The sequence below is a fragment of the Pseudopipra pipra genome, chromosome 8 (assembly GCF_036250125.1).
Source record: "Pseudopipra pipra isolate bDixPip1 chromosome 8, bDixPip1.hap1, whole genome shotgun sequence".
Taxonomy (NCBI): Eukaryota; Metazoa; Chordata; class Aves; order Passeriformes; family Pipridae; genus Pseudopipra; species Pseudopipra pipra.
The window spans coordinates 630,537-654,141 of NC_087556.1; the positions used below are offsets into that span (position 1 = coordinate 630,537).

Below are 23,605 nucleotides of genomic sequence, written 5' to 3' on the forward strand. Positions count from 1 at the left end.
GGGCATCCGGGGGGTGGCCTGGGGGGCTGTGGGACACTGAGGGTGGTCCACGGGGCATCGGGAGGGTCCGTGGGGCATCGGGGGAGGGTCCACGGGGCATCGGGGAGGGGTCCATGGGGCACTGGGGAGGATCCATGGGGCACCGGGGATGGTCCACGGGACATCGTGGAGGTCCGTGGAGAACTGGAAAGGACCCACAGTGCACCGGGGAGGATTCACGGGGTATGAGGAGGGTCTGTGGCACATTGGGGAGGGTCCACGTGGCATCAGGGAGTTCCATGGGGCACTGGTTTCAAAAATGAGCATTTCATAACTATCCATGACTTCTGCTGGGACTCGGTGCTCGCTGGTGGTCTCCACTCTCTCCCTGGAGGTCCAGCTTTAGGCCATGGAGCACAGACAACCTGGCTCTTCCTTCCAATGAACTCCAAAGGTCCTTGTGAAGGAGTGAGGAAGGGCAGGTCACCACCAGGAGCACTCAGCCCTGTGCCCACAGCCCTTACACACGTGCCCAGGTTCCCACTCTTGCCCCTCGGTCCCTGGCACATGTCTTGGTTGCCCCTTGTCCCTGGGAGACATTTCTCTTCCAGCCTCTACCTCACCTGCTCCCAAACTGGCTCAGGCAAAGTTAAGAGCTGTATAACTCTTGTTAAGGCTCCCTGAAACTCCTCTGCTGAGGGCTCAGCCCATACAATGTTTGGGTTGGAAAGGCCCTCAGAACTCATCCCATTCCAGCCCTGCCATGGGCAGGGACACCTTCCACTAGCCCAGGTTGCTCCAAGCCCCCTCCAACCTGGCCTTGGACACTTCCAGGGATGGGGCAGCCACAAAAACTTGCACCCTGTTTACAGACAAAATAACCCTGATTTTTTGTTGTTGTTTAATTTTACAACACACAGACACGTCATTGTACAACGCAGTAAAAAAAAAAAAAAAAAAGACGACTTAACAAAAAGCCTGTCGGAAGAACAAGTTTCACTACACACATCTCAGGAGACTGAACGTTCCCCCGTGTCTCCGGGACAGCCCTCGGCTGGTTTCCAGCTGCCCCTGTGGATGCGGAGGGAGGTCCCGGCTCACTGGGCGGGCACGGCCAGGCGGGGCAGCAGCGGCGCTGCCTTCTGGCTGCGCTCGGCCGACATGTGCTCCAGGCGCTCCGTGTAGAACCCGTTGAAGTCCAACCTGTGAGACAGAACACACCAGAGGTGGGGGACGCTGCGGAGGAACCTCCCCAGGGCCCCTGCAGCGAGCCCTGGCCTCGCCTGCCCTGCCCGTGCCGGGTGGGTCCGAGCGAGGTGGGACGTGTGTGTGAGCTGCAGGTGCTGGTGACACCTCTGGTGTGCCTGTCCCTCGGCAACAGGCTCAGTGTCACCTGTGCTTTACATCCCAAATACATCGGGAAGGAACAAACGCTCCCAGCCCCTGCCCGGAGCTGCAGCTCGACCTCCCAGCACTGCTGCAGTGTCACCTGGGGACAAGGGATGGAGTGAGGGCTCCTCGGGCTCAGCACTTCCCAGCCACCTCCCACCTCCCCTTAACACCAGTCACAGAATATCTGAGTGGGAAGGGACCCCCAAGGATCATCCAGTCCAGCTCCTGGCCCTGCACAGACACCCCAGCAATCCCACCCTGTCCCTGAGGGAATTGTCCAAACGCTCCTGGAGCTCTGGCAGCCTTGGGGCCGTGCCCACTGCCCTGGGGAGCCTGGTCAGTGCCAAACCAAGACCAGACTCCACCACCACTGAACTCTGGTACCAATTCTCACAGGAAATCCACATATTATTCCCTGTAACCACCGCATAATGCCGTGGTTTCCATCCCCACCACCTCCTTGCTAACACCGGGATGCTTCACACAGATCCACGATTCACCAAGACGAGGTTGGAAGGTTCTCCGCTACAAACACCAAGCGCTGCTGATACTTGTAAACACCTCTCCAAAACAGGCAACATCAGGGATACTGTAATCCTGTCTCCTTGATAATCCTAAGAGATGCCACAGAACCACCCAGCCCCGCACCTGCTGCGACCTTCCCACGGCAGATCCCAAACCCACGTGCAGCTCTTACCCTCGTGTGCCCTGGGACACTGAATCAGTGCAAGCCTGTGAATCACACCAAAGTTACTCTCTCCATTTCTCAAATTAGGTTGCTCCAAAACCAACTGAATGGGCACAATATTTGAGTTTCATGTTGCTTAACAACCTCACACAAATGGCAACAAATTGTTCCTTGACATTTTTTGGTGCCTGCAGAAAACAGAGCCTCGACAGATGGAATTTATCTGTTGCTCTCTCCTGGTTGAAAAGCTTACATTGCTTTCGTCCTTCAGGAATTGTACCAGGGAAACCTGGCACTGAGGTGAGTGTACTGACCAAGTTTTGATTCAAACATAAGGTCAGGACTCAGCTACATCACTGCTTTGAGGACCTGCTCCATTTCTAAAGCTGTTTTATGGGTGAATTGTAGATTTTTCTTGGCTTCCCTTTCAGCTGTTTTCAGGTTTTAATGATCTGTGATAACTATTTCTTAAAAATTTGCGTGGTGCTGCCTCAAAACCTGCTTGCACTGCAGTTTCTCCCTTTGTAGTTGGAACTGGGATTTGCATCACTTCATGTCCCAGTGACTTACTCTGAGCTCAGCTTCCTCCAAACTGGTGAAGGAAGGATGTCTGAAAACCGCACTGATGGTAAGATTTCTAAGAATGTAGACTTAACCCTTCTGACAAAGCCCCCTGTGCTCCAGTTCTTCTCCCTTTCACCCCTGGGATGTGAAGGAGTAACTGGAGAGTTCCTGCAGTTGCCAACCCTCTGTCAGCACTGCTGCTGATGGAGCCATGGAACAGCTGGAGTTGTGCCAGGGCAGGGTCAGGTTGAGTCTCAGGGAAAGGTTCTTCCCCCAGAGGGTGGCTGGCACTGACCAGGCTCCCCAGGGCAGTGGGCACAGCCCCAAGGCTGCCAGAGCTCCAGGAGGGTTTGGACAGTGCCCTCAGGGACAGGGTGGGATTGTTGGGGTGTCTGTGCAGGGCCAGGAATTGGACTGGATGATCCTTGGGGGTCCCTTCCAACTCAGGATATTCTATGATTCTGTGAGGCACCTGAGCAGGACTTGGGCACACCAGAGATCTGCAAGTCACCTGTGAGCTCTTAAGGAAACCCTCTGGATCTCCATCATCTGTTGTCTGAGGCCACAAACAAAATCAACAGTTGTGCCTCAGTTACTCAGTACTATAAACTGAATAAACACTAACTAGGATCAAATAAATGATGAGCAAGTACCACAATTGTGAATAAAGGGCTGTTCTGTTATCTACCTGAAATGCTGACCATCACCCTCGAAAAGCACTCTTACAAAAAGGTTATAATTTATAAAAAAAGACTGGTATGTCTTATAAACTCTTCCATCTCTTTGTCAAATATGTTACTTCAGATGGCAACCGTCTCCGCTCCGGTTCTCGGGTTCCTGTTGCCATAGAGCCCAGGCCTGGAGCCAACAATCCCCACAGGCTCAATGAGAGCTGAATGTCACCCCTGGGCATCCACCGTGGGGCTTCCACTCCTGAAATCACTCCTGAGCAGCCTGTGGGGATGGGAAGACACGTCCCATGTCCCACGGCCTGTTAACATCCACCATTTCCACCAAGGAAATGTTTGTCAGGAGAGGTCCAGCTGCCTCCAACGTCTTGGTGAAGACTCAAGTGGTTCCAGACGGTCCAAATTGGGATGGGGAGGGACTTGATAGTGATGACAGTGCTGATGGCATAGACTCAGGATTTCCTCAGTGGAACCGGGGCATTGAAATAATGGGGGCAAAGGACTCAGACCTTCTTCTGAGCCACTGGATGCAGCTCACGTCATGTTTTCAATGTAACCCACTTGGTAACAGCACTTGGTTTCCTCAGAACCCCCTGAACCACCACACTTCTCCTTTTCCCTGAAGCAGGAAGTACTGCTTGCAAAACCCAACCTCTCCATATTTGGAAGAACTGGCTCCAGAGGTTTCCCAGCTCAGGAGTCACCCGTGAGCCACCTGAGTGTGGGCTGTGAGACACAAAGGTGGAGGGCAGTCCCTGGCCATGGCAGCACGGCCAGGGCACAGAGCCAGGCTCCACAGTGCAGCACCAGCCTGTCCCACCCCTCTGGCAGGTGTGTGATGCTGACACGAGGCTCTTCTGTGACTAGGGCAGGTCATTTGGTCTTCAGCACTGTGCTGGCCATGCCCTGTGCACCCTGAGTCTCCACCCAGATCTCCTGGATGGAGCACCATGAGCGAGCCTGTCAGTCAGAACTTGTTCTGGAAATGATGAAAATGCAAGTGCTGGCTGAAGAAGGAGGCAGAGCTGGAGCACTGAGGAGGAGGAAATGTTCTTGCCTGGATGACTCAACTGCTTGTGGTCCCCACCCCTGAATCCAGCCCGACTCTGGATGGTCCTGTGACACCCAGGAGTGATGGCAGCCAGGGAAGAGTGAGAGCTTAATCCCTTCAGCCCTTTCCTACAGATGGATCCTGCCTGTGACCTACAACAGCCTGATGATGATGAACAAGGATGCCCAGGCAGATGAGGGATGATATAAAATGTTGGGAAAGCCTTGATAAGCTGCACCTGCACCTCCCAAAAGGATTTGAAGAGACTTGGCTGTGCTGGCTAGAACTGAAAGGAACAGCAATCACTTCTGCAGCTGGGGCCTGCACTCACGGCCACAAAAAACAGGTCTTGGAAATCCTGGAAGTCTTTGAACAATTTCCAAGATGAGGAGGAAACCTCTGACTCTGGTCACTTCAGAGACAGAGTGAAGCAGAGTTTTTAGGGCTGTGGAGAAGCCCTAAGTTCCCATTTCAGGGACTCAGCATCCACCCACAGGGGCAGCTCTGGAGCTGGGAAGCTCCTACCCTGACAGGGGGGTGGAAGTGGGAGAGCTCAGAGCACCAAGCAGCCCTGTGGCACTGCATTTCCTTTCAGATGCCTGTGAGTATCCTTAAATAAGGAATACAATCCTACAAGGAAGAAGCCAAGACATTCTCTGCAGTGCTGTGGGAGCTGGGGGGCTGGACTCTGCTCCTGGAAGCACCAAGGTAACAGTGATGACAGGGTCTAGTGCTCAGCCTTGGCCTCAGCCATGGCAACACCTCTCAGCTCGAGCAGGAGGCCAGGGGCTGTGTAAGTGTGTGGGAGTTGGCTGCACAAGAAGTTCTCAGAAGAAAAGGACAACTGGAAGAGCAGTTTCCCATGGGAACACTTCACCAAACAGTGTTTGCAAAGGTCAGTACCAGGATCCCTCGACAGCCCTGCCAGATGCTGTTAGAAAAGGACAAAGGCATGAGGAGGGGACAAACAACCTCCTGAAAAAAACACTGCTGAAACCTTTTCTCTCTCTGCTTTCAGGGGTAGCACATCTCAGCAGAGGTGTGAGGGTTATCAGCCAGCCATAAAAGATGGGCAGTGAACAGAACTTCCATGGTAATTTTATTGAAAACATGCAGGTTATAAACCCAGCAGCAAAACCTCCATCTCCTCTCTCTCTCTCTCTCATATCTTATGTACCTGACTTTTAGGTATTTCCAGAGGAATTCTGATATCCAAGAGGCTGCTTATTGAAAGAAATGCAGTATGTGAACTTAAAACAGCCACTTTATGACCAAACCCCTGCACAGCTTTCTCATCACAGGATACTCATGCTGTATTCAGGAATCAGAATATCCACTGCCTCCAGAGTGAGACAATCCCCAGGAAAACTTACACTACATTTACAATATTAATAAACAAATTTCACATAGTTCAAAGGAATGTGTTTTGGTTTTTTTTTTTTTTTCCAAGCTTTAGGTTGAAATTCAAAGCATTGTATGATAGAATGGACTGGGTTGGAAGGGACCTTAAAGCTCATCTGTTTCCAACCCTCTGCCAGGGGCAGGGACACCTTCCACTAGACCAGGTTGCTCAGAGCTCCCAAATATATGTATTTCTTGTGCTTCCAGTGTTTTCATTCATGCACAGTTATAATCAGCGATTCCTGAGCTGAACTTGGGCCCCACAGGAGGGGAAGTTACAGACAGAAAAGGACTGGCTCACCTGTAGATGATGTTGAGCATGCTGTGCTCACAGTCATTGGTGCTGTAAATGCTCAGTTTGTCCAGCAGGTCCAGCAGCTGTGTGGAGAAATTGCTGTCAAACTTGTTGATGGTGGCTTCAAAGCCAGATGTGAGGTGGAGGTTGTCAGCATGCTCTGCTAAAAGCTGCAGAGACAAAGGCAGAGTGGCCCCATGTGTTTGCTGATCTGCCCTTGCCAAGGAGATACAATTATTCCCTCCTTTTCCTAACCTGCTCAGAATTACTGCCATGACACTTCCAAGACAGTTGCAGAGTTCTTAGTAGTTAAAATCCTTGCTGTGCCCAGCCTGGGAGAACCCTGGAGCAGATCCCAGTAGAGTTATCCACAAACAGACCCAGTAGAGTTATATATATGCTGCCACTGTTTATTTTCAAGCAGGAGGAAAAGACATTAAGCAGAAATTGTGTGCTGCCCAAGACAGGCTGCAGAGCACACCAAGCACATCCTCTGTGCATCCAGGGACAGAAACATGGACAAGACAAATATCCCAGGTATGAAGGCAATGGGCTGCAAAGAGCCCACCTCACACCCCAGCAGAGCTCTGGAAATCAGAGAGCTCTGGTGCTGCAGAAAGCCTCGCTGGGGGTACCCACTGCACAGTGAAAATACAACTAAGAACCTAAAAAACAGAGCAGGGACTGCTGTGGGAGACAGGGCCTTCAAAGCAGACTTTGAGACCACCACCAGTGCTCCAGCACCGCCCACAACTCCACAGAGACTGTGCTTTTGGGGTGCTCTGGGAACTAGGAAGGTCTGTCTGCAGGAGCTGGGGCACTATCCTGACCAGCCTGTCCCCCAGGCAGAGGGAAGGGCCCGGCCACCCCTCCCCGTGTCCCACCTTGTTGGTCAGCTTCTTCTTGGCAGCCTCCTCGGCGCGCTCCTCCTCCGTGGGGGGGCCCAGCATGGTGCCGTGCTCCAGGGTGAGCCTCTCCAGCTCACTGTCCAGCTTCATGCTCTGGGTGAACCTCTGGCAAGGGCACAGGGGTGGGGAAATGGTTACAGCCCCTTCTTTCCACCGTGGCAAAGCAGGAGGCTCAGCTCTGCTCGCCCTGCGGCTGCTGGACTCCCAGGAAAGCCAGCCCTGAGGCTCAGTTCATGATGTGACACACAGACCTCCCTAAACCCAGAGGAAGGTGGGCTTTTTTAAAGCCATGGGCTCCCTGGTGCTGGCCAGAATGTGCCCAGTCTCCATCAGTCCAACCACCTGACCCTCAAAAGAATGCCTCTACAGAGCCCTACAACTTACACCCCACGTTCTGCTGCAGGACTGGCTGGAGAGAGGGAATTCCACTCACGTGATCTCAACATGGAAAAAGGAGAGCACAGGGAATTTTGTGGAGCAAGAGGCCACAGAAACCACTCGGGAGAGGGTGTGAGCCATCAGGCTCTAAAGCCTGCTGACAGAGGGAACTGAGGCTCGTCCACGGGCGCTGAGCACAGGAGGGGCCGGCAAAGGGGACTGTCCCAGCTGGCTGGCACCCAGAGCAGCTGGCAGGGCTGTACACACCTGCATGCAGTTTGTGAACATGACACAGACAGACATCAGCTTGGAGAAGATCTTGAGCAGCTCTGGGTTGGTCAGCATGCAGTCCTTCAGGCAGTTGTCCAGGAAGCTCGTGTGGTGGCTCAGGACGTCGTCAATGTTGGATGCCTGTGACAGGACAGGACAGCAGTGACAAACCAAACCAGGGCTCATGTGCTGCACTCTCCCAGAGCTGTACCCCAGCACCCTGCCCTGACAGGGATCTCTCAGCCATGCTGGTGAGAAGCTCCTCATGTACCTTCCAGAAACATCCTGAGATGGAGACTGAATCTGCATTACTGCCTTCAAAGGCTTCTAACCTTTGATTTGTCACATCACCTCCTCAACCAAATTATGCTTTCCCTAATCACCCAAACCCTCCACTGGATAGGACGGAGTTATCTGCTCTATGAACATGCACTTCCTTTGCTTTTAAATGTGCCTGTCATGCCCACTCCCACCTTTACAATCTCAGGGAAAATAAGTGGAAAAGAGAAAAACAAATCAAAGAACCTTAAATGTCAATAAACATATAAGGCTTAAAACATACAGGTTATTCAGAAATGTGCTTCAGGAGCCAATAAGGAACTGGGACATGCAGTGCTGCAAGGATTCTGTAAGATTTTTGTCCAGCTCTGCTACTTCAATGGGCTGTTTCAGTCCTGAGTTTTAAATGATAGATTAAAATCCCCCTCTCACTCTGTACAATTATGGGATGTCCTGAAGCTCAGAACAACTTCTCATTCCTGGTTTCAGACAGGCAGGTGGGACATGAGCTGGGAACGTGTTCTTCTCCAAGATACAATAAAGGCATCTGGCATGTCCCTCATGAGATAAAACCTGATTCTTGCAGTTTTTTGTTAATTAACTTCTGGGGAAGTTACTCGGAGAAGTGAACCTGAAATATTCTGTAACACACCTGGAAAATCCCACAGCTCAGGACATCACATCTCTGTGAAAGGAACCCAAATGATGCCTTGCCCAGATCCCCTCTCAAGAGGCATAAGTGAGCTCAGCTCAACAGGGAAGTGAGCTGAGCCTCTCCCAGATGCCACTGCAGTGGAGAAGTGCTCCAGCCTTGCCCACCTGCAGTGGGAACAGACATGTGGAATAGCCACCTGAATCAGGAAGGCCCTGTTTAATACTGGACAGTCCTAGCATCCCAGTTCTTGGCAGCTGCATGGAAGAGAAAGCACAGACTCCATTTTTAAGAGCACTGTAAGTCAGCCAAAGGAATCAGCTGGAGATGTTTGGACTGGTTTATGATCTTTGCACTCTGCATCCTTCTTCCTTTTCCACAGTTCTCTTTCTTCTGTGTATGGGAATGTTCAGCAGAACAGCCCTTACATAAGAGGGTGCAGGGTGTGAGCTGGGCAGACAGGAGGATGCAGCACAGGGAAGGGGTATATGACTGATGAAGCAGAAAGGTGATGCAGAACAGCAGCACTACAAGTGCCTCCAACAAAACCAACAGACTCCTGCAGTAACTGAGATCAGGTATTTTTTTCCCTATATTAAATTTGCTAAGACCTCCATTCCAACTTCCCTCCAGCACCCACACTCACCAACTTCAGGTTCTTCTCTAGAATGTGCCATGTTGGCTCCATCACTTCAAACATCATGTAATACTGGATATTCTGCACAAAATTCAGCATCCGCTGCCGCAGTGTGAAAGCACCAGCAAACCTAGGGGAGAAATCACACCCACACAGCTCAGAGCTAGCAAATGCCACCAAGAACTATCACCAGGCTTGCACAGCGAAGCAGAGCTAAATATTTCTGTCCTAGCAAATTCCCTGCTGCAGTGTGAGAGGGATTATAAAGTCAATGCAAACCATCTCTGATTATTTTCCACGTATCCCAATGGTTTTCCCTCAGTTACCAGAGTCAGAGTTTTGAACCTGTTGTAGAATGGACAATGACTTTGAATATTTGCCTACATTCAAATAAAATTTTAATATTAAATATTAAAGCAATTTTACTAGTGTTAACTATTGAGTGAAACCTAAAATGTTATAATTTGAGCTCTCCCAGCCTGTAAAACACTTGTAAGGATCTTTTTCATGTCAATATTATGTGAGCCATGTCATGATGTACCTAAACAGCAAGAAGGAAACCCAAAACTGACCCAGCTGAAAAAAAAGAAAAAGACCATACCACTTAGCTGAATGCAGGGAGAATTGCTTGGCTGTCTTATTGCTGATCCACACGTTGCACAACTGCCTTTCCACATGTTTGCAATAGAACATGTGTCTGAAAAGCATCTGGTACCTTGTCAGTGCTTTCCTGGAAAGAAAGGAGAAACCCATCCAGCTCTTGATTGACAGACTAAGCTGTGAAGGCTGAGGCTGCTCAAAGGTAAAGAGACTCTACACAATATGTTCCTCACGCCTTCAGACGCACACAAATCACACTGAAACAACCTGAACCAAAGGGGAAAAGAACCACATTTGTAACCATCCCAAAGAGTTTCTCCCCAAGGAGTCCCTCCCCCGTATTTCCTGCCAGTGGGTACATCACCAGCCTCCTTCAGCCCCCTCGAGCTCCACGCACAGAGGTCACTCACAGAGGGGGAGTGAGGGCTGAGAGCCCGTGGTCTTGTACCCACTGTGCTAAGGCTGCTGTGATCACCCAATAATTCACCAGGATTTTCCACAGAAAGGGAGAAAAAGCGGTAACCAAGCTACAGGCAGCATTACCCCAGCAGCAATGCACTGTCACAAGCAGATGGGGCTGCTTATTTATAGCTCCAGGGACTGGATTCGGGTCTGTGCTCAGACACTTGAGCGTAGGTGTCTGCACAGCTCCAGTCAGTACAGTTCAGGAAACCTCACCAAATCCTATTTTCACTTCCACAGCTCCCATCAGAGCTAACACACTCCACTGGAAAGAAAGAGATGCAATTCCCAAAGCATCACGTCGCTAGAAAAAGCGATCCCGCTGAATTTTCAGAGGGGAAATTAAGGGACCAATTTGTTGTTGGCATTTAGCAATTCGACATCTGTCACCTCACCCTGTTCATGCAACGCTGCTTGTCCCACAGCAATGGGTCTGCCAGGGTTTCTCCAGGCAAACAAGAGGCATATCCCTGTGGAAAAACGAACCGTTCCCTCACAACTCCATTAAATGCAAAATAGTTTGCTATCAATCCCCTACCAGCAGCCTTGTACCCCTCCAGTTTGCAACCAAGGGATACCAGAAAGTGCATTTTTCTTCTGCTCTCCAGGTTTGAGGAATGTTTGGTTCTTGCATGGAAACCCCCTTGTGAGAGTTCATATTCTCATGGAAGATACTTCAGAAAGCCAAGGGCACGTGAAATCTGGGTGACCAGTCACAGGTGAAACCAAGGACCAGGCTGGGAAAGCATCCCTAAGAGAACTGGGATTGTTCAGCCTGGAGAAGAGAAGCTTTGGGGTGACCTAATTGTGGCTTTCCAGGGCCTGAAGGGAACCTGCAGGAAACATGGAGAGAGACTTTTTACAAGGGCCTGGAGTGCCAGGACAAGGGGGAATGGCTTCAAAACAAAAGAGAGGAGGTTTAGATGGGATATTGGGAAGAAATTGTTCCCTGTGAGGGTGGGGAGGCCCTGGCACAGGTTGCCCTGGAAGTGTCTAAGGCCACACTGGATGGGGATTGGAGCAACCTGGGGTAGAGGAAGGTGTCCCTGCCCACGGCAGGGGGTGGAACATGATGAGCTTTAGGATCCCTTCCAACTCAAACCATTCCATGATTCTCTGATCTACGCCTTCCCACCACTTCAAATGAAGATCTGACTTCCCAAGCACGCCTCAGACACGGGGCTCTACTGAAGAGACAACCCATTATGCACAGTATACAAATGAGAGAAGCAGGGCTCAGCAACCCCAAAGCATCCCTTACTCATCAGCAACTTATAACACCACTTTAAATAGACAGGATTTCCAGCATCTGCCATGTGGAAACGTGCTTCAACCCCATGCCTTTTTTTCCTTCAATGGATGGTCACCTTACCTGTTTATGATAAGGGACAGAGGCCACTTAACGATGTAGTCAAAGGAAAATGCTTCCAGGCCGCTGAGGGTGAGCTCTGTGGGGTCTGCACTGATGATGGCCTTCTCCTGCTTGGTTTCTATGGCCAGCACTCTCAAGAGCTGCGTGATGAGGTCATGGGGCATCAACTCAATCTGTAAAGGAAGAGCAGGAAAAAAAATGAACCCACAGGTTATTCACAACCACCATGTAGCACGTACAGAGCGCACGTGATCCGAGTGACACCCAGTCACCACACCAACCTGGGAAGCAGCAGGTTCTCACAGGCACACAGATCTTCCCAAATCACGGCAGGCCTTCTTGCTAAATTCTGCTTCCATCCATTCTTACCTTTAAATCGTCCTTGAAAGGGTCTGTGTTGGCTGTGCTCATCCTCAGGGCTAATTCCAGCAGGGCCTCCAGCCTCGTAGTTATGATGTCGTCTACGGGCTTCTTAAGCTCCTCTTCTGTGAGGTCCATGAAGTGAACAAAAAAGTCCCCTTGATCCATCAGGAAATAGTGTTTTATAGATCTGCTCAAGAAAATGAAGGGACAATTGATTATTTTTTTTTTAAAGCCCAGGTTAATCCATATCAAACCCAAAGGAACAAAAGCAGTCGACTCAACCAGGCCGCCGGGTTGGATCACAGAATGTTCCTCTTCCTAGAGAACACACAGCCAAAAATAACCAATTTGAAGACTAGTCTTTTATGGATGTCTCCCCCTCCCTACCCCCTCAGTCAGAACACTTTTGTGCAGTCAGATCAGGGCTGCTGCTGTTCTTTTTCTACCTCGAAAAATGCACCTCAGAAAAAAAACCCCTATGTATGCAACACATTGCTGGGCACAGGCTCCTGCTATCCTGAACAAATCCCAAATCTCCATGGTGTGCACATCCTGCAGAGGGGCAGCAACCAGTTCAGAGCAGAATCTTGAACTCCTCTCAGTGAACAAGTATCTGTGCAGATTTTTTTTAAGTCCAGCCGACTATTGTTATAACAGGACACATAAACTTTGAATTTTCACATGGCACCAGAGAGGGTTAACTGCACTGGGCCTGGAACTTGGAGATAGCTCTGAGGTGAGTCTGAGGATTAGCCTGGCCAGAGATCACACATGATAACTGCAGGCTTTGGAGCAAAAATAGGACCCTCAGAGCCTTAACACAATGTGGATGCAGACTCCTGATCTAACTGGGCTAGACAAAGCCCTGACCTAGTTTTGACAGCAGCCTTCCAAGGAATTTGGACCAGAGACCCCCAGACATCCTCTCCACTCAACATTCCCATGATTTTAGCCTTCTCTTTTTTCCTCTCTTCAGGTAAAAAACCCCAATCTTATTTTTTAGGTCAAACTTTCTAACAGAAGTAGAGAGAACAAACTGATAATATCCCAAGAGAAGAGGGTAACTACAAAGTGTCCCCTATAAGAAGCAATCTATTTATCATGCACTTAGTAAGATAAATCAAACCTTAGGTGAGCCACCAGCTCTTTCTCCTCCATCAGGAAGTCCAGGAGAACTTTGCTAGCATAGTTATATGCTTTTTCTATTTGTTCCACATAGGCTCTCTCTTTCAAAGTATAGATGACCTCCTTGGCCACAGGGCAGGTAACATCTCGCCCACACTCCCTCACAACATTTAAATATTTCCCTAAAAAGAAAAGCAAGAATGACCCATATTCATCCCCACTGTGCAGCCAACAGGGAAACTCCCACACCATCACCTTCAAGACATGCTGCAAAATGTTTACACCCAGTTCTACTGGGAAGGATTTACACACCTTTCAAAAGATGACGCAGAATTTTAAACTAGGCACCTGGTACCACATTTAAGGAGACTGGGGAATGGTTTTGTTTCCCAGTGGAACAAAACATCTCTGCAGATGGCCTGAAACTTTGCAGATGAGGTGCTGCCCTTCAGAGGGGTTTGTACTTACGGACAATGGTGGCCACCAGGTTGCTTGTTTCATTTAACCCCCCAAATCAGCACTCAGGTGGCCAAACCTCAGCTGCCCAGCTCCATCGAGCTGGAAAACCCTCCCCACAAAACAGCAGTGAGACAGACAGCTCCCCTTGCTGCTGGACTCCTTCCCATGCCTTGTTTCATTTACAGGATTTGGTGTTCTTTTTAAATCTGACCCTTCTATTCCTCCAAATTCAGAGGGCAATGCCATAAAGTGGCAAGGCCTGACAATGTTTCTGTCACCTTCACACAAAGGCATGTCTCCAGGTTCCTCTCACATCACAAGTGCACCTGCACCTACCCGTGCTCAGGATTTTGTCAGCCATTTTCTGCAGGAATGAGGGAATCTGCTGCTGAACAACAGTGTATCTTTGATCCCAATACTTGTCATTATAGTCCTCCTGAATCTTCTCCTTCTGCAGCTCATGTTCCTCCACCATGAACTCACTGAACAGAAAGCAGAGGTTTAGAAGCAGGAAGTGGTACAATGAGGATTACTTTTTTTCCCCCTGTAAACTGGCAATATGGGCTATCAGCAACAAGGCCTCATGAGAACACATGCCAGTCAAGAGCTGAAATCAGTCTGTATTTCAAGCAAGAGAAGCATTAGGCAGTGTCTCTGCTAATCTGCAATCAATTACAACAGAAGCAGAATTTTATAGGGTTCACAAACCACATTTAAACATTGTCTGGTTGTCAGTGCAGAGGAAGCTGCCTTTGTCTGCCTTAATTAATTCAGGCATTAATTTAAGGCATTATTTCAGCTATTTTAACCTGAGCTCTGCCCCCACTCTGGATTCTTAAATGCAGCATAAACTATTAAACACAGAGAAATGCTCCAAATGATTCTACAAAAGCCAAAAAAAACTTCAGAGTGTTGTTCCAGGCCCCCAGGCTATGCAGATTTGACAGAGAAGATCAGTGTTTCTTAGCTGTTGCATTTTGTTTTCGTCCCTTAACTGTTCTTTACCTGTAGGGATCATTGATGATGCCTCGATATATCCACTTCTCCAGGATTTCAAAATAAGGCACACTGGCTGCCTTGGTTAAATACAGGCACAGCTCCTGGGCCTGGCTGTCCCCTGTGTAATTGAAAGTCTTGTCATGGAGTAGGCTCAGGGTGGATCCTCCCATACACTCACCCTTATCCACGGAAGTAGCTGGAATTTAAAAATGTAGATATAAGGCACTTACATACTGAAATGTCTTGAAAAAAAACCCCAAATGGTCCCCAGACTAAAAAACCCTTGAAGGTAGGAGAACTGAACTCAGGCAGACACAAGATACACTGTGGCTTAGAGTCCAAAAACCTCTTATGCTGTGAGGGGACCACGGGTAGAGATCCACTTTCCAGGTGGGGATGGAAGAAACACACACTCCAGTGACCCCAAACCCCTCTAATCTTAAAAGCCTTGGCTACAACACTGCCATGCATATGGCTCAAACACCAGGATTTAGGGAGGTTATTAGGGAAATCTGAACAAATATTTAGGTCCAGATAAATTCTCTGAGCTGAGTAATGCACAGGTATTCTCACATCTGTGACCAACAACATCATGCCATGGCACAGTCCAGGACTGGACAATACCAAAAGGGCAAAGGGTACAAGAAGGGCAATTCCAGTTGGAGAAACAGAAAGAAATGTTCACAAAGAGGGTGGTGATGTCATGGGAAAGGGCCCAGAGTGGTGGGGGATTGTCCAGGCTTGCCTGGACGTGGCCCTGAGCAACCTGCTGCAGCTGTAAGCAAGGGGCTGGACTGGGAACCTCCAGGATCACTTCTGGTGGAACCAGTGTGTGGTTATACACCCACACACAGCTGCAGAGGGGTCTGGAAAGAAGCTGAGCAGAGACAGCAGTGGTGGATACAGCTGATGGGAAGGGCATGGGCTGTGAAGGTAAAGGACATGGACATGCCTCTTGACAGCTCCAAAGGGCAGGTTGGGCCCTAGAGCTCTCCAAAAACAGAGCAGTGCCCTGACAAGTACAATTCCCCTTGGCTTTCCCCTTTAATAAAACAGAAAATTAAAATGAGACATGCCCTGCCTGTGGTGCTGCTCTGCACAGTTCTCAGAAGCTGTCAAAATGTAATGACTGTATTTTGGGAGTTTACCAAGTGAAGCCAGAATCTCCAGGGTCCTCATTGTGGGCTGGATATAAAACCACAGTTTCTGCAGCGACAGAAGTCCCTGTCTCTGAAGGTGTTCCAGCTGGGTAATTAGGATCATGTATTCCTTGATTAGAGTCCTCATGGCAGCAGCCAGAGCATGATTCACCTGTCCATACTCAAAGGAAGACTTCTCCTCTATAAACCTGTAAAAAGCAAAACAGAAACTCTTTCAGGCAAGGCAACTTCTACCATTTTCAGGGATTCTACCTTCAGGACACTGTACAAGAACATAAGTGTGCTGGAAAACACACTGGTCTTCAGCTTGAGTCCCTCTATTTCCTGGTGGGAATGGGGAATACACTAGTACACTTCCTAGTAGGGAAAGCTGTGGGAAGATGTTTCTTCTCCAGTTGCAGGGGAACTAAAATCATTAGCAAAACCACTGTGTAGAAAGAAAGAGGCAGGATTTTCAAGGTGATTGTCTTTGCATAAGCAACAGATCAGAGGCCAGGAAAAGATCTCAAGAGGCAGGAATGCGTGGGGAAAGCACTGGTGCTGGATTCTGACACCACATGGCACAGCAGGGATTCATCTGACCAGATTTAGATGGCTCCAGACATGTCAGTGGAGAGAGACAGATGCCTCTGAACACAAGTCACATCATCTGGAAGGAGATGTGTAGAAGAGGTTGGATGAATCACATCCTAAAAATGCTTCTTTTTTCTTTGCTGATCTTTTAGGGACTCTGAAGCAAATGTAGAAACTGCACAGCAAACATCTGCTGTTAGGGAGGTGCACCTTATGCCAAGACCTTTCAACAATTACTTAAGGTATCTATGAGAACAGCAGGTTCTCCTGCTCAGAATCACACAAAGGTTGTCTAGTCCTGGATGCCCAGAGGAGAGCACAAAACAGGAAACATGGAGAAATTCATGGGAAGAGACAAACCAGAATAGTTGAACAGATCCTAATTGCACTTGGCCTGAATTTACAAGGTCAAGTCTGGAAAAAAAACAAAGGTGTGTGAATGAAAAAGCGAACTGGCAACGCAAAGGAAAAACCCAGCAAAAGCAAATGTAGCTAAAACCAACCCAAATAAATTGTCACTCATCTCATATCCCCAAGGGTTTAAATTAAGCCTGGAAGTTAACAGTTGTAGCATGACAGATTCCTTATGCTCAGAGGAGAACCTCCTGCTCTGACAGAAAACAGCTTGGGTACCTGGTGACAGCAGAGTAACTTGCTGCCACAGGAAGAATCCTGGTCACCAGCTCCTTGATGGACAAGTCCAAGTTGGGATCGACTGAGAAGGCTCTGTTCTGCCTACCCACGAGAGGCTGTGCTGTGATGTACCTCCCATCCACACCAATCAGAACATACAGCAAGTCCTCCACAATCATGGATTCCTGGGAAGCCAGTGGCAAGGTACCTGTTTCCAAAGAGAGGACAGAAAAGGGACACAGTCAGGACATGCCAACCTGATCAATCACTCATTTCAGTCTCATACCCCAAGCTTGGAAGGGACACACCCCCCCAAAGAGAGCAAAGGGACATCACACAAAGCCACATCAGGATGCAGAGAAATAAAACTGAGCTGGGGTCAACTCCAAGATGATCTACCTTGCTTTCCTGGAAAACAATCCTTTGCTCATTCATACCCAAAGCAACCCAAGCAGACAGGGCTACACATCCCACATCTGTGGCCAAGAGAACGTCACCTGCAGCTCAGGCTGCTGATCCTTCCACCCTGAAGGGCTCAGTTATACTGAAACCAAGGAATTCCATTCTCATCAACAACTTCCCAGAGCTCCCCTCCACTGAAAGACTCAAATGTCAAGAAACCAGCTCAAATACAGACACAAAGAAATGCCAGCCCAGCAAAAGCTGCAGGTGAGCTACAAACTGTGAAGTCTCTGAATGGTGCAGACAACTAAAAACCAGCTGTAAGAAGCATAAAGGACCCAAGTCCTTTAATATATATATATAAAGTGCATCAGAAGATCAGGGAGCAGAGTGGCTCCAACTACAGCAAAGTTTATCTCACGAAACAAGGCAACTATCAGGGAGGTTGTTACAGTCTTAGGAGTTCTGTGGATTGATGAATACTCCCCTGTCAGGCACAGCTACAGCATTTTCAGCTGAGAATACGGATGTGATGCTCCTACAGTTGGATTTTATGGAGGCTGTGACTCGAGAGAAAAAGGATTAGATCCCGTGGAGTGGGAATTCAGCACAGGGTAAACACTGTGAACAAAATAAGTTTGGGTTAATATTTGGGGTTTCTTGAACCTGCTCTTCACCTGAAGAGTGCAAGGAGCCAGGTTTTGCTTTCATCCTGAGCGTGAACATCTGAACAGCTTCTGAACGAGTACAAACCACTACAAGTCAGTGAAATTTTCTCTGTGTATCACATACCTATGGGTACTGTTGTGTCAGTGCTTAAACTGGTGCCAATTAAGAAATCCCCAAGAAGTGCAGGTCTCTCATACACCCAGGATGGAAACACTGGAATGGGCTGACCAGAATTCTTCTTGTTCTGCTTTTCTCGGAGGATTTTTCGTGTGAGCTCAAGAGGCTGTTGGGAAAAGAGAGAGGGAGAAAGAAGGGAAACAAACCCCCAGCAGACATTCAGAAGGCCAAGGAATTTTTAATTTCAAGCAGAAATTGACTGCAAACTGATGGACTTGAGAACATAAAGTAGAATAGCTGCTGTTTCAGTAGCACAGTGTAGGGTTTAGTTTGCCAGTGCCATTTAGTCTATTGGTGTCAGTGCTGCAGAGGTGATTTTTTTAATACATTTGGCCTTTTCACCAGGGGATACATCAAATAATGCCTGCCCACACCCCTCCCCACCACCCTGGGTGCAAGGGCACACACAGGGGAGCAGGATGGGGACATGGACAACCATCAGGCAGTGGTTACAGGAAAGCAGCAAACTCCTTCCAGAAGCAGTAAGCACAAACATCCTATTCCAGGGGCACTGAACACCTCTGAACTCAGTGCCAAATGCAATCCAGACAATCCACCCCCAGAGAAAATGATGGAGTTTTTCACTCTCAGTAGGAGTCAGTGAAGGAAGTGAGCTCTTAAAGACTGAAAGACGTTCCACCCCCAGCTCTGGGTCTCTGACACTAAAACAAATGGAGTGCAAGACCAATTATCAGCTGGAGAGGCTTGTGAGATGCACAGCCTACATGAACACTTAGAGCCCCAAGAGCACAAACACAGAGCTTACAAAGGCCACTTCTTAAACTCCACAAATGTGTGTGTGTAATGGGATATGCACAGGCTCCATTTACTTTCCTACTTACACCCTGTGTGGGTGATCTGCTGGAAGGACCCCAATTTCCTCTACTCCCCAAACAGAAACAGGACTTGTATATGGAGAAATATGAAGTTTGGGTTGGGAGGGACCCCTTCTCCCAGGCAACAAGAGATAGGACAAGGGGAAACAGCCTCAAGCTGTGCCATGGGAGGTTTAGGCTGGATATCAGGAAGAATTTCTTCACTGAAAGAGTGGTTAATCGTTGAAACAGGCTCCCCAGGGAAATGGTGGTGTTACCACCTCTGGAAGTGTTCAAAAAATGAGCAGATGTGGCACCTGGGGCCACAGTTTAGTGGGTATTCGGTCCAAGGTTGGACTTGATGGTCTTGGAGGTCTTTTTCAAGATTTTTTTATGATCCTGTGATTCTCTTCCTGACAAGAGGCAGGGCACCTCTGCTGCAGTTCAACCTGCTCTAGTGTGACTTTGTTAACTGGCAGAGTTGACACAGTTCTGGCTACAAAGGACAGAGCTGCCTGAAAGGGAACACCTCACTTCTCCCACCTTGATGATCCCTGGACCAAAAGTGGTCCAAGCAGTAACTCCAATCACTGAATGACCTCTCTGACAGTGCCAAGTAATCCCAGGGCAGGTGGCACAGCACTTTGTGGCACAGGTGACAAAGCACATGGGGCATGAATCACCTTCTCTCTGCAACCTGAAATTTAGGTCCTTGCCTTCACGGGCTGGATAAAACTCCCAGGGACTGGAAACACGGCCCCCAGGTGGCACTTCAGTGCCCATGGGACAGGGTGGTAGTTTGCCACTGTCATGCTGATGAACCTGCATCTGACATCTTAAGCACTGACATCCACTGAGGTAGAGAAAGAACCCATCTCTGTGCTCAGTAAATGTCCTCCGGTTCCCTTTGTGATCCTCACAGACTGGAGATCTTCCCATGGCAGTGGCTGAGCAGAGCTCCTTCCAAGGAATGCCCTCCTGCCCCAGCCCTTAATAACTCAATAGCCCTGAGCCCATGAAGGCCTTTTAGCAGAGTTTCAGCTCTTAAAGTCTCAAGGAAGTATGAATGCAGCAGCAGAGAGGCACAAATGTTTTCAACTGGCTTGCATTGCCACTTCAATCCCTCTGGCTGGGACCCACACATGCCAGAGAACACCACTTCCAGAGCTCCCGGGAAGGATGGGGACACACCACAAGGCTGCTGAGCTCCTGAGCAAACACTGCCATGGGCAGAAAAGGGAATGTCAGCACAGCTTAAAGCTGAAATGGGACAAGGGAATTCCATTAACCCCAACCAGTCAGAACTGTTGAGGCCTAAACGTGACTGACCTTAGAATCACAGAATGGTTTGGGATGGAAGGGACCTGAAAGCTCACCCATTCCCACTCCCTGCCATGGGCAGGGACACCTCCCACTAGCCCAGGTTGCTCCAAGCCCCGTCCAACCTGGCCTTGGACACTTTCAGGGATCCAGGGGCAGCCACAGCTTCTCTGGGCAAAACCTGTGCCAGGGCCTCCCCACCCTCACAGGGAAGAGTTTAACTATGAATTTAACCTTTAAGAACTTGACCTTAACTGACTGAAATAGAAGAAGGCTACTTTTTATTAAGGATTAATCTGATCTGACTAACAAAAAGGAAGATTTTGTGCCCAAAGCTTGGGAAGAGCTCTGTACCTGCTGTGCACTGGAGCTGGCTGTGACACTGCCCAGCTGCTTCCGCAGCTCCTCGAGCTCCTGCAGGGAGATCTTGGAAGTAGATGAGGGGATGGAAAAATTCGTGGTGCTGCTGGTTGCTGCATTTGCTGCGAGTTCTGCCCTTTCTTTAGCATTTTGTTGCAGATAGTGGAGTGTCTGTACATACACAAAACAGAGAAAAGATTTTGTGAGCACACACTAAGGCAAAAGCCACATGACCATAAGCTTGTTGTGCTGAATCCGACCACGGATCTCTCTGTCCCAGTTTTCCACGGATTATATCAAGAGGAGTGTAATTCTCAGCAGTGCTTTAATAACTCAGTAAATGCTACAACTGGTTATTTGTTGATTTTTATGGATTTCACCATCAGCTGTGCTAAAAATCATTGCATTGCTGCTACTGTTCAACACCCATTTCTAAAGGGAACACCAACCTCTTTGTCTTCAGTGAGTTTTGACAGCAGATAAACTAAAGAATCCAGATGCCTTGTGTTTTTAGACTTCAGCTCATCGTATTTCTTTAAAAAATCTTCAGGAGTTCGAGTAAACTCTGCTATTTTTACCTGTAAAACACCACATTACTATCAATTACAACTAAAATTAAATTGAATTACAGCAAACATGCAGCTCAGGCTACATAGATATGAACTTTCAGACAGAGTTAGCAATTTTCTAGCATTTAAAGCTTGACCAGTGGATGGCTTTTAAAAGCAACAACAAAAAGCAGTATTATGGCCATAAAAGTGTGCCTGGTCATGAGGGAGTTGTAGAGAGTGAGGAGGTCTCCCCTGAGCCTCCTCCTCTCCAGGCTGAGCCCCCCCAGCTCCCTCAGCCTCTTCTCACAGCACTTGTGCTCCAGACCCTTCACCAGCCTCGCTGCCCTTCTTTGGACACTCTCCAGCCCCTCAATGTCCTTCCTGAGCTGAGGGCCCAGAACTGGACACAGCACTCCAGGGGTGGTCTCACCAGCGCTCAGGGCAGGGGCAGAATCCCTGCCCTGCTCCTGCTGCCACACTGTTCCTGATCCAGGCCAGGATCCATTGACTTTCTTGGCCACCTGGGCACAGTCTGGCTCATGTTCAGCTGCTGTCACCAGCCCCCCCAGGTCCCTTTCTCTCCAGCCCCTCTGTCCCAGCCCGTGGGGCTGCAGGGGGTTGTTGTGGCCAAAGGGCAGGACCCGGCACTTGGCCTGGTTGAACCTCATCCCCTTGGAATCAGCCCAACTCTCCAGCCTGTCCAGGTCCCTCTGCAGAGCCCTCCTGCCCTCCAGCAGATCGACACTCCCCCCCAACTTGGTGACATCTGCAAATTTGGTAATGGTGGACTCAATCCCCTCACCCAGATCATCAATAATGATATCAAACGGATATTCCCGACAGTCTTCCCGCTGCACACCCGTAGCTGCGATTCCAGATGAGATCACCCTGGGGGGGGTTTCTTTTCCTGCTGGATGACCCGTTATGCCCAGAGAGAGCCAGGAGGGGGTGCTGACCTTGGCGCTGTGGGCCGACACGGTGGTGGTGACGTAGGGCGTGCGGTTCTTCTGCAGCAGGTCGATGTAGACCTCAGCACCCTCCCCGCCGTGCACCCGCAGCAGGCTCAGCAGCTCGTTCACATCGTGGTGGATCCTGAACTCGTTCATGCTCCCTCCTCGGCCTGCGGGACACAGGGAAAAGCAGGGAGTTGTCCTTTCGTTGTACAAGCTGAATGAAAACACACCCGGCGCACACGACGCTTCCAGCACGGAGATGTTCGGCTGGGATAAGGGAACGCGCCCAGAGGAAGCAAATAAAACCTTGTGGGGCCTGATTTAGCTACACTGGCACAAACCCCACCTCAAACAGGGGTGGGCCAGCAGAGGGATTTTCCACCTGCAAAGGAAAGTCCCTGAGTCGAGGTGGGAATCCCTGTTTGTGTCCTGACAGCTGGCACTGTTGCTTTCAGCAGCACAGCCACGCTGCTGCTCCTGAACTCACTCAGAAGCAGTTCTTCCCCCATTTAGCGTCTTTATATTCCACTGCTCACTTTATTACGACCAAGCATCAAATTCTGCAGAGTTACTTAAATGAGAGTCTGAGTGAGGCATCGTGACAACAACCAAGGAATTTAATGCAACACCCTGCACAGATTGTACCAGGCAGACACAGTGCAGATCCATGGATCAGGCACACGGACACACACTCTTGGTTTGCCAAGGTCAGGGTATTGTTTAGGCTGGAATGGCTGCGGGTGCGGCGCTGGGAGCGGGATCGCGCCGGGCGGGTCCCGCTGCATCCCACGGCGGATCGCCCGGAGCGGCCCCCGGGCAGCGCCTCAGCCCCAGCCCGCTCCATCTCGGCCCGCTCCATCCTATCCCGTCCCCCTCCATCCCGGTCCGGCCCGCTCCATATCCCATTCCGTCCCGCTCCATCCTGACCCGTTCCTCTCCAACCCGTCCCGTCCCGCCCCGCCCCATACCCCATCTCTCCCATATCCCATCCCGTCCCGTTCCTCTCCACCCCCCCCGTCCATCTCCATCACGTCCCGCCCCACTCCATACCCCATTCTGTCCCGCTTCATCCCGTCCCGTCCCATATCCCATCTCTCCCATATCCCATCCCGTTCCGCTCCATCCCGTCCCGTTCCTCTCCATGCCCCCCTGTCCATCTCCATCCCGTCCCGCCCCACTCCATACCCCATTCTGTCCCGCTTCATCCCGTCCCGTCCCATATCCCATCTCTCCCATATCCCATTCCGTCCCGCTCCATCCCGTCCCGTCCCGCTGCATATCCCATTCCGTCCCGCCCCATATCCTCTCCTATCCCATGCCATGCCAGTCCCCATCCCATCCCGTCCCTACCTGTCCCGCCCGGAAGTGCCGCCGCGGGCGCCGGGAAGCGCGTCCCCGGCGTTGCGCACGCGCAGTGCCCGCGGTGTCG

The 23,605-nt window shown here is 49.8% G+C and overlaps 1 protein-coding gene across 2 annotated transcripts; it reads right to left on the reverse strand.

The window, feature by feature from the left end:
* Positions 1-877: 877 nt before the first annotated feature.
* Positions 878-23,582, reverse strand: TUBGCP2 (tubulin gamma complex component 2). Of its 2 annotated transcripts, none has more exons than XM_064662104.1 (18): positions 23,527-23,582; positions 22,180-22,343; positions 21,122-21,250; positions 20,667-20,843; positions 18,124-18,283; positions 16,930-17,137; positions 15,712-15,911; positions 14,570-14,759; positions 13,901-14,046; positions 13,107-13,287; positions 11,987-12,167; positions 11,618-11,790; positions 9,785-9,913; positions 9,193-9,313; positions 7,613-7,756; positions 6,944-7,072; positions 6,066-6,229; positions 878-1,182 (listed from the first exon to the last, which is right to left on the reverse strand). In XM_064662104.1, exons 2-18 carry the CDS (start codon positions 22,327-22,329, stop codon positions 1,077-1,079), a joined length of 2,688 nt encoding a protein of 895 aa, XP_064518174.1. In that variant the 5' UTR covers positions 22,330-22,343; positions 23,527-23,582; the 3' UTR covers positions 878-1,076. The 2 variants fall into 2 exon arrangements, with proteins under 2 accessions (XP_064518174.1, XP_064518173.1); XM_064662103.1 differs by lacking the exon at positions 23,527-23,582 and adding an exon at positions 22,822-23,003.
* Between the last annotated feature and the right edge of the window lie 23 nt (positions 23,583-23,605).